Here is a 14829-nt window from a genome sequence, read left to right on the forward strand (position 1 = left end):
ACATGACTGGTGAGGAGAGGGGAGGAGTCACATCTAGTCTTACTGATGACATGACTGTGGTGAGGAGAGGGGAGGAGTATCATCTAGTCTTACTGATGACATGACTGGTGAGGAGAGGAGAGGAGTCACATCTAGTCTTACTGATGACATGACTGTGGTGAGGAGAGGGGAGGAGTCACATCTAGTCTTACTGATGACATGACTGTGGTGAGGAGAGGGGAGGAGTATCATCTAGTCTTACTGATGACATGACTGGTGAGGAGAGGGGAGGAGTCACATCTAGTCTTACTGATGACATGACTGTGGTGAGGAGAGGGGAGGAGTCACATCTAGTCTTACTGATGACATGACTGTGGTGAGGAGAGGGGAGGAGTCACATCTAGTCTTACTGATGACATGACTGTGGTGAGGAGAGGGGAGGAGTATCATCTAGTCTTACTGATGACATGACTGGTGAGGAGAGGGGAGGAGTCACATCTAGTCTTACTGATGACATGACTGTGGTGAGGAGAGGGGAGGAGTATCATCTAGTCTTACTGATGACATGACTGGTGAGGAGAGGGGAGGAGTCACATCTAGTCTTACTGATGACATGACTGGTGAGGAGAGGGGAGGAGTCACATCTAGTCTTACTGATGACATGACTGTGGTGAGGAGAGGGGAGGAGTCACATCTAGTCTTACTGATGACATGACTGGTGAGGAGAGGGGAGGAGTCACATCTAGTCTTACTGATGACATGACTGTGGCATGATACATGACACACTGGTATGATAAATGACACACTGGTATGATAAATTACATAATGTGGTATGATAAATGACACACTGGTATGATAAATTACATAATGTGGTATGATAAATTACATAATGTGGTATGATAAATGACACACTGGTATGATAAATTACTAGGGGTGTAACGGTACACAGAAGCCACGGTTCGGTACGTACCTCGGTATTGGGGTCACGGTTCGGTACAACAGAAAAAATTATATTTATATATATTTTTTTTATTATTAACACTTTGCTCGCCATGGGTTAAATTCATAATTTACCATCCCTCGCCATCTCTATTTGTCTATGGAGAAGTTCCCCTTCTTTGCAGGGCTATAACTTTTTAAATTCTATTGCTAAATTGCCATTATTATGACCCATTCAATGTCCTATATGTATTGTTCAGGGTGTAGCAACGTTAAACTTTTTCATTCACATATTCATACTCTAAAGTATAAGTGTTTTTATCGTTTTCTGCAGCTTTCTTCAGAACGTGATTTATAGCCCTAAATGCATTATATTGATGATCAAATACAGTTTGGTAGGAATCTGTGCGAGATAAAAAAAAAATTCAACTGGATGTGCTTCTAGGAGTTACTACATATCATCTGATGATGACCGGATGGGCGGGGGATCGTTTATAATTCCGTGGGCAGCGTTAGATGATTCATCCAGAGTGGGTCATATGTTCATCATAGCAGTTTATATGGAACACGTTAGAATATAACGCTGAATCTTACCGTGGCTTCCTCGCGCCGCTGGCAGATGAGCGTGGAACAGAATTTGTTCTATTATGGGATGGAGAAATGCCAGATCCATTTCCAGGTTGTATAATAGTATATACGTCCAAATCATGTTGTTTTTTCGAGTTATTTGCACCGATCGATGTTCACTGTGTCAAGACGGAGTCTATCTAACGATAGCGAGTGCCCGGACCACATATGGATGAGCACTACCGGTTCAAAGGGTCATTTCCGGTTGGCGATCTGCCGATCGGCCACCAGATGGCGCTCTTGAACCGCTAGAGAGTTGAGTGGAGCTTTGCAGTGTGTCTCAGGGCTCCGGAGGGAAAATATGATTTCGGTCACAGATTTTTGAAATATTGACATCAAAGACGAGTTACGGCGTCTTCGGCAGAATGAGCATGGCTAGGAATGACGTCTTAACTCGTCCACGGCGATCATAGTGTTAATATTATTAGTTTTTTATAATAATATATAATTATTATTATATATTTATGATAATTATGATAATTATTATTAAATCGAATAATTTTCTATAGGCTTGCCGTGGTAGTCAGTGATACTGGTGTCATTCTGTGTTCAGGCATCCACTGAATAAATTAATTGCCTACTGTCCCTTTAACAACTTATCCTTGCTAAGTTTCAGTTTCACTTCTAGAGAGAATTTTACTTCACGAGACTGAATAGAGAACAGATGACATGTTACAACAATGGCAGAGGATTATTTGGATTTAAACACAGTAGCAGTTAAACTGGAGAGGAGCTCAGTATGTAAGTTTCTTTTTTTTATTTGATCAGCTCTGCCTGAGAGTCCGGCGGGGGAGAATGTTGGTGTGTGTGTTGGCGACGTGTGTGTGTGTGTGTCTTTCCATTGGCTTCATTTGGTTGACATTATTGGGCGAACAAGAAAATGAAAGAAAACTGTAAAATTGTAATGACCCTGCAGCTGTTCCAATGTAAATGTGCCATCTGAAGTCGGACTCGGTGTGCCGCACGCTGTTCTCACACGGACCCCGCGAGTGCCTGCATGAGCGACTGGTGTGTGTGCGCTGTGAGGCGTATTCTTCGTATGGCTGTGCGTACCGCACCGTGACGGCCCGCCGTTCCGTAAATTCGCAGGACGAATACACGTACCGTTACACCCCTATAAATTACATAATGTGCTATGATAAATAACACTTTTTTGATAAATTACATAATGTGCTATGATAAATGACACACTTTTATGATAAATGACACACTGTGGTATGATAAATGACACACTGGTATGATAAATTACATAACGACTACACCGTATTTGCCCACAGGGATGATAAGTGTAGCTAGCAATTTCTGGTAGTAGATAATTTCCTAATGTCACATAGTGATGTACCTAATGTCACACAGTGATGTGTCTAATGTCACAGTGACCTGCCTAATGTTGTCTAATGTCAGTGATGTGTCTAATGTCACACAGTAATGTGCCTAATGTCACACAGCCTCATCCTTCCCACAAGCAAAGTTTCAATGTGTCGGATAGGTGAGAGCTGTGGGGTAGACGTTTCCGAGTAGAACTAAATTAATGTTTATTATTTCTATAAGCTATTTTTAACAATCAAGTTATCAGGGCTCCAGACTAACCTTTTACATTGGTTGCACCAGTGCGCCTAACCTTTTCATTTAGGTGCACCAGCACATAATTTAGGTGCACCCAAAAATTTCCACTGTGCCTTTTGCCACTGCAAATGCAATAATACATTTTAAGCGTTACCTTTACCATGACCTTTTTTGTCAGTTTCCATACAGTAATTTCTTAAGATGTTATGTAAATTATTGTAAAAAATAACATTGTATTACAGTTAGCTCTCGCAAAGTCCAATCCTTCACCTTTTTATGTCTATTTTAACACATTCAGCTCAGCTCCAGTTAGAGCTGCCCCAAGCCTGTTTTTGGGATTCGAACATTCGGATGTTCGAACCATCGTTTTTAATCATGCAAACAATTTTCTCCTAAATAGGGAGGTGTAGTCTGACGTCACTGAGGTCCACTCGTATCGCCTGCGAGGTCCACTCGTATAGGGATTTATCTTTGGGAAAATGGATTATCGGCTATTGTAACAATTCTACCATGTATCATGAACATTTGGAAAGCTTTCCATTTTTGCACAAAATGAGTTCCCTTCTATCACTTAACATTATTTGTTAAGCATTTTTGGTTGAAATAAAATTCTGCGATTTTCTTTTTTTACAATTAATTGCGAATATTTTCCTGTTGAGCTATAGATTGTGGATGAATAAGCACAGAAAGGTACACCATGCAAATGTTGATGCTTTATTTGTTTTAAACGAGACTATTTAGAAATGGGCAATGGGCAAATACATTGTGTTTTCAAGATGATGGACCGGCCGGAAACAGCAATCATGTAACCACTACACCTCCCTATAGACCAGGAAGTAACCACTACACCTCCCTATAGACCAGGAAGTAACCACTACACCTCCCTATAGACCAGGAAGTAACCACTACACCTCCCTATAGACCAGGAAGTAACCACTACACCTCCCTATAGACCAGGAAGTAACCACTACACCTCCCTATACTAATAGTCTTTCGGGTATTTTATTTTAAAAAATGGTCACTTCCGCCCGCGCCTCAACCCAGCGTACTGTCGAGTCTTGACTAGCAAAGTTTAAGCACATAGCGCACATTGCTGCGGTTGAGTAGTAGATGTACCTACTTACTGGTCACGGAAGGCTTGAATAACGTTTGAATGATAATCCATTTTGTGAATACATTTGTTGAAACAGCTTTAATTGTTGGCCGACGGCTCCTGCTATCTTAACGTTAGCTAAAGCTAAAGGGCTGCGGTCTAACGTTACATAGCTTAATTAACGTGTATAACATACCTGTGTAACGTTAAGCAGCTTGTGTTCCGCTGGGAAAGCATCACTGCATACACTTTGTTTAATACAAAAATCCATTCGGAAACGTTGTATTATGAAACCAGTATGATGAGAGGCTGTGTTTTTTTATCGTTTCAATTCGGAAAGTTGATGCTCACATGGCTTTTTTGTTTATCCCATCATTCAGCGAATAATAATGGCAGGGTGATGATCAGAGCCAATCAGAGCCAGATCGGGGCTGGTCTTTGCATAATGCACATGTTATAGCCAATCAAAGGCAGAGATATTTTTTTTTAGAACGCACATGGCCACGCGGAAAAAAACGATACACATACACACAGACAGACAGACAGACAGACAGACCTGCTGGGAGCTGGGAGCACCAGTGCGACAAGGGAAAACATCCAGTCGCACGGCACTGAGATTTGGTCACAAAACGCGACCAAAACAGTCGCACCCTGGAGCGCTGAGTTATAATTTGGAGGAGCAGCGTTACCTGCTGCTGACGCCTCAGCCCCTGGGGGGAAGTGTGAGCCCACAGCCCACTGGGCAGCCTCGTCAGGGTCCATCTCCTCCCAGCCCTCGGCGTCGGGGAACACGTCCTCCTTCACAGACTGCTGCTGCAGACAGAGAGAGAGAGAGAGTAGGGAGGTCAGACGTTCTGCCGTGATGCCATCAAACGGGAGCTCCGTTCCGGCTCCTTGCGTCTTCGGGCCACTTCCCAAAAAAACGTTCAACTGGTAGAACAAACAGCCACTCAAACTGTAGCCGACCCCTGTGCCACACCATGGTGTTTGTCGGTTGATGATTTGTTGGAGAAATGCCTGTCAAAATGGCATCTGCGTTTTTCATTCAAATGGCTACTCCCCTTAAAATGGGAGGCAAAGTGGTTTTCCAAAGTGAGAATCCAAATTTCTCGACTATAATCGTGCAAAATCAGATTATTCTTTCTGTTTGGGACTTTTGAGTTTTTAAATCAAAAGCACCGTCACCTAATAGGAATTAAATGCAGCCAAAGCGGCGCCAGCGTTCTCTCTGCCATTTCCAATCCTCTCTGAGGCTCAAAAGGCTGTTTTCCATAATCTATTATAACGGATTATAGCCGGTCAAGTGATTACAGGAAGTTGCTGTAACAAAATGATAATTTCTTTATTTCACCACTAAAAACTAATGTTTAGGTTTTTTTTATATTGTAGACCATCTCACAGAGGTGTAATTTGCTATTTAAATAAATATTTAAAATACAGATTTTAAAAGAATAGTATTTTCGGTGACAGAAGAATGTTTGACCTCCCATGTATACATGTTTATTTTGGTTGTGGACATGTGGACATTTCTACTGGCTACTATCTCAAGCAGCAAGCTTGTCTTCCCACAGTCTTTTCATTCTAAAGTCTAATTTGGCTGTTAACACTTTGAGTGCCAACGACGAGAATTCTCATTAGTTCATGCCAACCGTTGAGTGCCAACGACGAGAAATCGTTGTTTAATCGTTTTTTTTTTAATTTATTGGCGATTTCCATTCATTTTTCATCAATCTAGCCTCACGTTACCACTGGGACTCTCTCTGAGCTCGAACAGGGAAAATACCACCCCCTATCGTCTCCCGGATGGTAATGCACCCTTTGGATTGGACTGAATGAAAACGCATGGGGAAAAGAAAGTCCGGAATCCACATTTTACTTGTCAGGTATGTAATCCGAGCCGATTGCAGTCTTCGCCGACCCTCAGAACAGCGTGGCATATGTGTTTCCAGTACCCAGGGTTGGATCAATAAACGCGATCGATATTTGGAATGGCGATCAGGAATTGGAATAATATTTTTGGAGAACATCTGATCTGAGGTAAGGAATCTATTTTACCAGTCTTGGGATAATCAGAGCTTTTTTCACAGATATATCAACGTGTCCCGTATGTGTGTGTGTGTGTGTGCTGATCAGGAAATAAGATAATAGATTTTTCAGCCCGCTTCTCTAGCGTGCATAAGTACACATATACTATCGATAATCTAGCGTTTATTTGAAAACTATTCATAAATAGGCCAAAAAATTACAACGTTTTTTGTGTATTCCTGCAGAATCACGTTTTTCAAAATGGTATAAAACGGAAATGTAGGGCTGGTCAATATAACGATAATTATTGCGATATATTTTAATAATCGATATCGGGGAAAAAATATCGAATTTTTTTTGTGACCTGCAACAGGGCAGTTTTAAAACCAGAGACAGTGGACAGACTTGTCTTTCTTGCCTGCAACTTAAAGTAATGGCTTTGCTTGTCCAAATGACAATACTGACCAAATTGAGATTTATTTTTCTCTTTTTTATTTTGTTTGCTTTCTAATTTAAAATACAGTTTGAAACCGTCTGTACACAGTAGGCTATGTGTGCTAGCAGAGCTAGTCTCCAGTCATGAGTCACGGTGCACATGTGCGGTGGTTTGTCCACCAAAAAACTCCCCTGGAGCCACAGCCAGCAGAGAAGCCGGTTTACTTTCGCTTTCAAACCAGCTGCAGCCTGAGAACTGGAGTGTGAGGGGATGTAACACTAAAGATGGCGGCAACGACAAAGAATTGCTGCAAAATAAACATACATCTGTTTAATAATTTTTTTTTTTTTAATACTCGATATATATTTTTTTATCGAGTGATATGATATCGTTATCGATATCGTTATTGCGATATCATTTTTGGCCATATCGCCCAGCCCTACGGAAATGTACCGATTAAAAAACAATCCGTTTCGACAATGTTGACTGGAAGCAAGTCATTGATAAGCGACGGGCGTATTAGACACATAGCCATAATTTAAGATATAGTTCATGCGTATAATTTAAGATATAGTTTATGCGTTCGCAAATGTGCTCGCTCTCTCATTGAATAGAGCGTTAGCACTCAAGCGCTAAATCGCGCGACCCCTGCTGGCACTCAAGTGTTAAGGAGATTAAATTGGCTACTCAGGCCCCGTCCACACGAACGCTGGTTTTAATATAACCATGATTGTATGTGCGCAGTTGCACTGTTCGGCCACACACAACCGGGGATTTGCTACACTGCAACTGCGGTCTTTGAAACCGGTGGCCAGGGTGAAGTTGTGCGGTTTTGCAGTTGCGTGTGGGCATAGCAACCGAGGTTATTCCCAGTGTTTACAGCAGAGCTGTCGCAATTATTCCCCATGTTCACGGCAGACCGCGGGGTAGAGAGATTAGAGCAGAGCCAACTACACCAGTGTTTACAGCAGAGCTGTCCCAAGTAGCGTTATATGAAAATGATTGTAACAAACTTTTGTTCAAAACGTATCGTCTGTGTTGAAGAGTGTTGTGATCGACTGATGTCTGTTGACGCTCAGAGAAAACATGTAGCTGCAGCTAAACTAAACTCATGTGTTGTCAAGTTATTGTTATAAGGAACCCAGTCCAGACTGCATCCCCTTAACAATTGTTTGTATTGAGCCGTATTGTATTGTACCCATTCTGCAATGTGTTAAATAACGTTTGCATCCATTTCATATCGGTAACGTTACCACATTACGTTAGCATTTAAGCTATATACTATACATGGATATAGCCATTCACATTAGCATGTAGCTAACAACACCGGCGGTCTTTTGTGAGACTAAACTATCCGCTCTTGGTGGTAAATTGTGTTGCTGATGGTTTTGTTTCATCAACAAAATGAGAGGCAGAACACACAGTGAATGTATCCGTTTGTTTATTGCAGTTTCTTTCTTTGCTGAAAATATATGTTCCGTTGGCAAAATTATCAATAGGGTCCAGCTATGTTTCTAAACAGGAAGTTCTTCTTCTTCTTCAGTGAATTAATGGCAGATCGCAACCACAGGAAGTTTAGTGAGCGTTCAGCCTTTTCTGATTGGTTGAAATGGCCTTCATGTCTGAACAACATCGCCGCCTACTGTTTTGGCATTGTACTAAATGTATCGGTTGCTGGGTTCCCAGCTCTACCGTGAGTACGCAGTTATACACAGTTGTTCACCTGTGTTCACCGTGTGGACGGAGTTTTATTTTTTCAAACTTCGGTCATATTAAATCCAAACGCTCGTGTGGACAGGGCCTCAATCTACCAGCCACCATGACTGCTGGTTGACAAAGAAAGCAAGCTTCAATGTCCTGTTGGGGGGGGGGGGGGGGGGGGGGGGGGTCAAGTCTCAAATCTGCTTCTGGAGAAATGAGAATACATTTGAGAGTGATTGTAATGATTAGTTTGTAGGGCTGGAATCGTATACCACATTTGTTTTACTAGTTCACTTAGTAGTAGGGCTGTCTTAAATACTTCGAAGCTTCGTTCGATGTGCATGGGATTCGAATATGAAAATAAAATTCTTTTTTGGGTGCAAAATCAACTCTGCCTCTCTTTGTTAATTACAACAAGCAATGCTGTTTGTTATTTAAGATGAGGTCGGACTGCACTGACAGATGTGTTCATTGTGCTGCTTTTATAAAGCCTCAAATGACGGCTTACAATATTTCATGAAAGCAAAGTGTTTAGTTTGTCTAAGATTTAAAAAGATTTAAACTTTACAGCACTGACAAAGTTGAACAAAGTGCTGTACAAGTCCCACAACATAAATTATTTTTTTTTTATCTCGAAGCTTCGAATTAAAATCGAATATCGGCCCCGAAGCTTCGAATTCCAAAAAAATATTCGAAGGTCAGCCCTACTTAGTAGCAAAGTGCATAATAGTAAAAGACAGTGCAAAGGTTAGTAGATGTTTTTTTACTTCAGATATTGTTTGAAGAAGTGTGTTTTTAGTCGACGGCGGAAATGAATAGGATGAATACGAGTGGGTTTCAGTTAGGAGAAACAATAATATATACCGTAATTCCTCTAATAGTAACCCCGGCTTGTATTTGTTTCAACTGTAGCGGGTACCAGGCTTGTATTAGGAGGAGGCCTGTATAAGAGGGAGGCCTATATTTCAAATTTTCAAACGGATCATAATGAATAAATCAACATTTTGTGTCAGTTTGAACCCAGTAAAATGTACTGGGTTCATTTATTGAAACCAAGTACTGTATGAAATAGTAAACAGTGCAATTACAGGTGGTCACTGGTCATTTCAACGTTTTCAAAGTGAAATCAAGTAACTAGCTCAGTATGCAGCTCAGTATATTAGTAACCCGGCTTGTATTAGGAGGCCGGCTTATAATTGCTTAGCTCAAGAGCGCACCCGGCCATTAATAGAGACCCGGCTTGTATTTGAGACCCGGTTACTATTAGAGGAATTACGGTATATACATATGTGTGTGTGTGTCTTAATCCTCACCGTAGCACTGCCTCCCATGAAGGTGCCCACCAGTCCCTCCACCACACTCTGGGCAGCCTGGACTCCTGCCGCCAGCGTGGAGTTACAGGCCATGAGTCTGAGCTGCTCCCCCTGCGTGGTGACCAGGGCAGAGCCCACCTTGCTGGCCCCCCGCAGCACCTGCAGCGCCTCCGACAGCATCACTACGGAGACACCAGGGACACGTGTCGTGGTTAGGAACACTTCAGAGACACACCAACAGAGACACACCAACAGAGACACACCAACAGAGACACGTGGTTAGGAACACTTCAGAGACACACCAACAGAGACACGCCAACAGAGACACGCCAACAGAGACACATGGTTAGGAACACTTCAGAGACACACCAACAGAGACACGCCAACAGAGACACGCCAACAGAGACACATGGTTAGGAACACTTCAGAGACACACCAACAGAGACACACCAACAGAGACACATGGTTAGGAACACTTCAGAGACACACCAACAGAGACAAACCAACAGAGACACAGTGGTTAAGGACACTTCAGAGACAAACCAACAGTCAGAGACACACCAACAGAGACACGGTGGTTAGGAACACTTCAGAGACACACCAACAGAGACACGCCAACAGAGACACGCCAACAGAGACACACCATCGGAGACACACCATCAGAGACACACCATCAGAGACGCGTGGTTAGGAACACTTCAGAGACAAACTAACAGAGACACACCAACAGAGACACACCAACAGAGACACACCAACAGACACACCAACAGAGACACACCAACAGAGACACGTGGTTAGGAACACTTCAGAGACAAACTAACAGAGACACACTAACAGAGACACACCAACAGAGACACACCAACAGAGACACACCAACAGAGACACGTGGTTAGGAACACTTCAGAGACACACCAACAGAGACACACCAACAGAGACACGTGGTTAAGGACACTTCAGAGACAATCCAACAGACACACCAACAGAGAGACACACCAACAGAGACACAGTGGTTAAGAACACTTCAGAGACACACCAACAGAGACACGTGGTTAGGAACACTTCAGAGACAAACCAACAGAGACACGTGTATTATGTATTGAAATAACGCACCGGACTGCGACTTAACGTTTGACCGTTTATTTGATCCGCTCCACCAGTGCACAACACACACACACCATCTCCCGTTACCACAACGCTTTACGGTATATTACAGCAGTGTCGCAACATTACCGTGCCATCTTAAAGGCCCGGTGAACACCGTTGTGATTCACATACACAACATATCCCCCCCCCCACAGGGAACCCCGAAGAACATCCCCATACAGTTTAATTCATATCTAATTCATACTAACAGTCCCTGCAGCCTACCTAGGTGAACCGGGTAGACTGCCAGTCACCGACATAGTCTTGTGGATTATTCTGCCACGCAACAGACTATGCTCTGACTAAAACGGTCAATGAATAAATATAAATAATCTGTAACATAAATAGTCTATCTCTCAAGTAACATAGTCTCTCAAGTAGGCCGGTCTATTTCGGACACGGACTGGCCGTGCGTCCCGGTGAACCTGGGGCTCGACTGGCAATGGCAATGGTGAGCCCCGCTGGGCGCGGTCTGGAGAGGCCTCCAGGTGAACCTGGGGCTCGGCTGGCAATGGCGGGCCCCGCTGCGGCTCATCTGGCAAAACCCAGTCCTCAATGTCCAGCTCTGAACCCTCCCTGGACTGGACGGGTGGTGAAAACTGAGGAGCCGTAAAACTGTGCCGCCAGTTCCTCCACTGTGGGCAGCGGGTACTTATCCGGAATCACCGCCTTGTTCACCTGCCTGAGGTCGACGCATGGACGCAGTCCCCCTAATTTCCTTTTGACTATCACCAGGTTGGAAACCCATGGTGAAGCGGCGACGCGCTCGATGATGCCCGCATCCAAAAGCTTCTGCAGCTCGGCGGTGACATCGTCGCGTAGGGCGAGGGGCAGGCGGCGCAGCGGCTGGATCACCGAACGCACCTCCGGGATGAGGAGAGGCTGGTGGTGAAACGCAGTGAGGCAGCCCAACCCACTAAACAGAGCAGGCCAGCGCTGGTGACAGGGCGAACCCACAGACAGAATGTCAGCCCCTGTATTGTCCACCAGGGAGAACCCAAGCCCACAAAACAAATCGTAGCCCATGAGGTTGGCTCCCTGATGAGACACTTGGAAAGTGAATGAGGGAAGGGCCTTGGTCCCGTAGCACACGGTGAAGGTGATTGTGCCTGCCATTCCTATCTTAGAGTGTCCATACCCATACAGGTCCTCTGCGTTGGCGGTGAGCGTCCGGCGCGGGAAAAGTCGTCGAACCGTGGAAATGTTCAAAAGTGACTTGGAGGCCCCCGTATCCAACAGGAGTGGGAGAACCACCCTGTCGAGTTCCACCGTGCACCATTTAAATGCACGAGAGGTGGCGTCCACTGAATGGATGGTTGTCGGCGTAGGTGGACGTGGCGAGCGTGGCGGCGTGCTATCAGCACCAGGAGCAGAGCGGCAGACCCGGGCAAAATGGTTCTGCCTGCCACAGCGTTGACACCTCTGTCCCCTAGCAGGGCAAACTGGAGCCCGGCTGCGGTGTGATGAGGAGCCACAATTTCCACACACGGCCCGGCCTGCTGTTGACGCGGTCGTACCCCGGCGTGCAGCGAAATTTACCTCCAGGCTGTCCTCCGGGAAAACCGGTTCGGGAAACTCCTCGGACGGCGCCACAACATCAGAGGTTTGGGAAAAACATTGCTGGAGGGTGCTAGCTGTGATGCCAAACCTGCTGCTGACTCGAGATGGAAAGCAATATTAACAGCCTTTGTCAATGTCAATTCATCTGGCATCATTAATAGCTTATCTCTGAGCTTTGGGTTGTTAGTATGTTCAGCTAGAGCTAGATGATCCCGTATCAGTTCATCTTCCAGCACTCCAAATTTACAGAGGCTAGCCAGGCCCCGTAGGTCAGCTACATAGTGGTGGATCGACTCACCCACTTGCTGACGGAAGACGATCCTCCGGAGCATGACGTTTTGTGGAGCAGCGAAATGTCCCGACAGCAGTGTGACACAGTCCGCATAACTCGGTGCAGCTCCGAGAGTCCTAAAGATCTGTTGTCCCTCGGCTCCTAGGTTGTGAATGAGCAGGGCATTCTTCCGAGCAGCGTTAGCATCGGCGAGCCCGACGGCTATTATGAACGTATTAAACGCTTCCAGCCAGTGAATCCACGGAACCGGTGGCTCGCCAGGCAGGGTGAGGAACGGAGAGAGAGGTGCAAGTAGGGAATCCATGATCCCATCCTCGTCGCCAATATTATGTATTGAAATAACGCACCGGACTGCGACTTAACGTTTGACCGTTTATTTTACCTGCTCCACCAGTGCACAACACACACACACACCATCTCCCGTTACCACACCGCTTTACGGTATATTACAGCAGTGTCGCAACATTACCGTGCCATCTTAAAGGCCCGGTGAACACCGTTGTGATTCACATACACAACAACGTGGTTAGGAACACTTCAGAGACACACCAACAGAGACACGTGGTTAGGAACACTTCAGAGACACACCAACAGAGACACGTGGTTAGGAACACTTCAGAGACAAACCAAGAGAGACACGTGGTTAGGAACACTTCAGAGACACACCAACAGAGACACACCAACAGAGACACGCCAACAGAGACACACCAACAGAGACACGTGGTTAGGAACACTTCAGAGACAAACCAAGAGACACGTGGTTAGGAACACTTCAGAGACACACCAACAGAGACACACCAACAGAGACACACCAACAGAGACACGCCAACAGAGACACACCAACAGAGACACGTGGTTAGGAACACTTCAGAGACAAACCAAGAGAGACACGTGGTTAGGAACACTTCAGAGACACACCAACAGAGACACACCAACAGAGACACGCCAACAGAGACACACCAACAGAGACACACCAACAGAGACACGTGGTTAGGAACACTTCAGAGACACACCAACAGAGACACACCAACAGAGACAGTGGTTAGGAACACTTCAGAGACACACCAACAGAGACACACCAACAGAGACACACCAACAGAGACAGTGGTTAGGAACACTTCAGAGACACACCAACAGACGGACAGAAACCTGCGTGTCTGTGTGAATAAAATGTAAACAGTGCATTTATATAACAGCTTTTATCCAAATCGCTTTATTTTGTTCCTCACAATCACTCATACACACACAGCCGGTGGCAAGGTGCCAACCTGCTCATCGGGAGCAGTTAGGGGTTAAGTGTCTTGCTCAACATGCTGCCTGGGAGGAGCATGAATTGAACCGGAAACCTTCCGATTACCAGACGACCGCTCTACCTCCTGAGCCACTGTCGCCCCACTGTGTCTGTGTGTGTCTGTCTGTGCAAGAGGAAACCTGATGTATTCAAGGGCCAACTTTTACATCATAAGTTATATTATTTACATTTAAATCCTTAATCACCAACCATTCCACCATAATCTGCAATTGTTTTTATTGATTGTACAAACTCTATTATGATTGCACTTAGTGTATACTGTATTGTTTATTATTGTATTTACTATTTATCATGTATTTATTATACCATTGGCCAGTATGACAACATACTATACCATAGTATCCCTGCACATAATACTACATCTGATTAGCACTATTACTCAGTCAGTAGTACTAATTTATATATGTTATACCCAGTTTAATCACCTGTACATGTTGCTATTGCACTTTACTGTTACATTTGCACAGCACTCTGGTTAGATACCAAACTTATTTCCGTTGTACTGTCTGTACTTGTGCTGTATAATGACAATACATTTGAATCTAATAAAAATATATTATGTATTGTATACTCGACATCATTGGAAATCATATCAACTTATGATCAAGAGAGAAGCACACAGATTGACACGCCCACCACGCTCCAGAAACTTACAACTGTAGGCCTAACGTTTCCTAACGAGTTAACTTTACGATTTCAAGAGGATTGCATTATGAAAACTCAAGACATTCGTGTTAAATAATTATATCTTCTTAATCCCATGTATTGGAGGTTTAACCTTGAATGTGATTGGCGATCTGTCCATGTTTGACCCACTAACCTATACAACGCGTGTCACCTGAC

At 44.3% G+C, this 14829-nt stretch overlaps 1 protein-coding gene across 1 annotated transcript in view; it reads right to left on the reverse strand.

Moving 5' to 3' along the window:
• The window catches only part of LOC311233456 (atypical kinase COQ8B, mitochondrial-like), a gene marked incomplete at its 3' end in the record, with an annotated part of 50871 nt that overhangs the window by 35361 nt on the left and 681 nt on the right, over positions 1 to 14829 (reverse strand). The window contains exons 2-3 of the mRNA XM_084320423.1: positions 9680 to 9861; positions 4894 to 5017 (exon numbers count right to left, since the gene is read on the reverse strand). Of these exons, the coding sequence (XP_084176549.1) occupies positions 4894 to 5017; positions 9680 to 9861 (306 nt within the window). The remainder of the gene's footprint in view (positions 1 to 4893; positions 5018 to 9679; positions 9862 to 14829) is intronic.

Source organism: Notolepis coatsorum (genome assembly GCF_963971535.1).
Source record: "Notolepis coatsorum genome assembly, chromosome: 8".
Lineage (NCBI taxonomy): Eukaryota > Metazoa > Chordata > Actinopteri > Aulopiformes > Paralepididae > Notolepis > Notolepis coatsorum.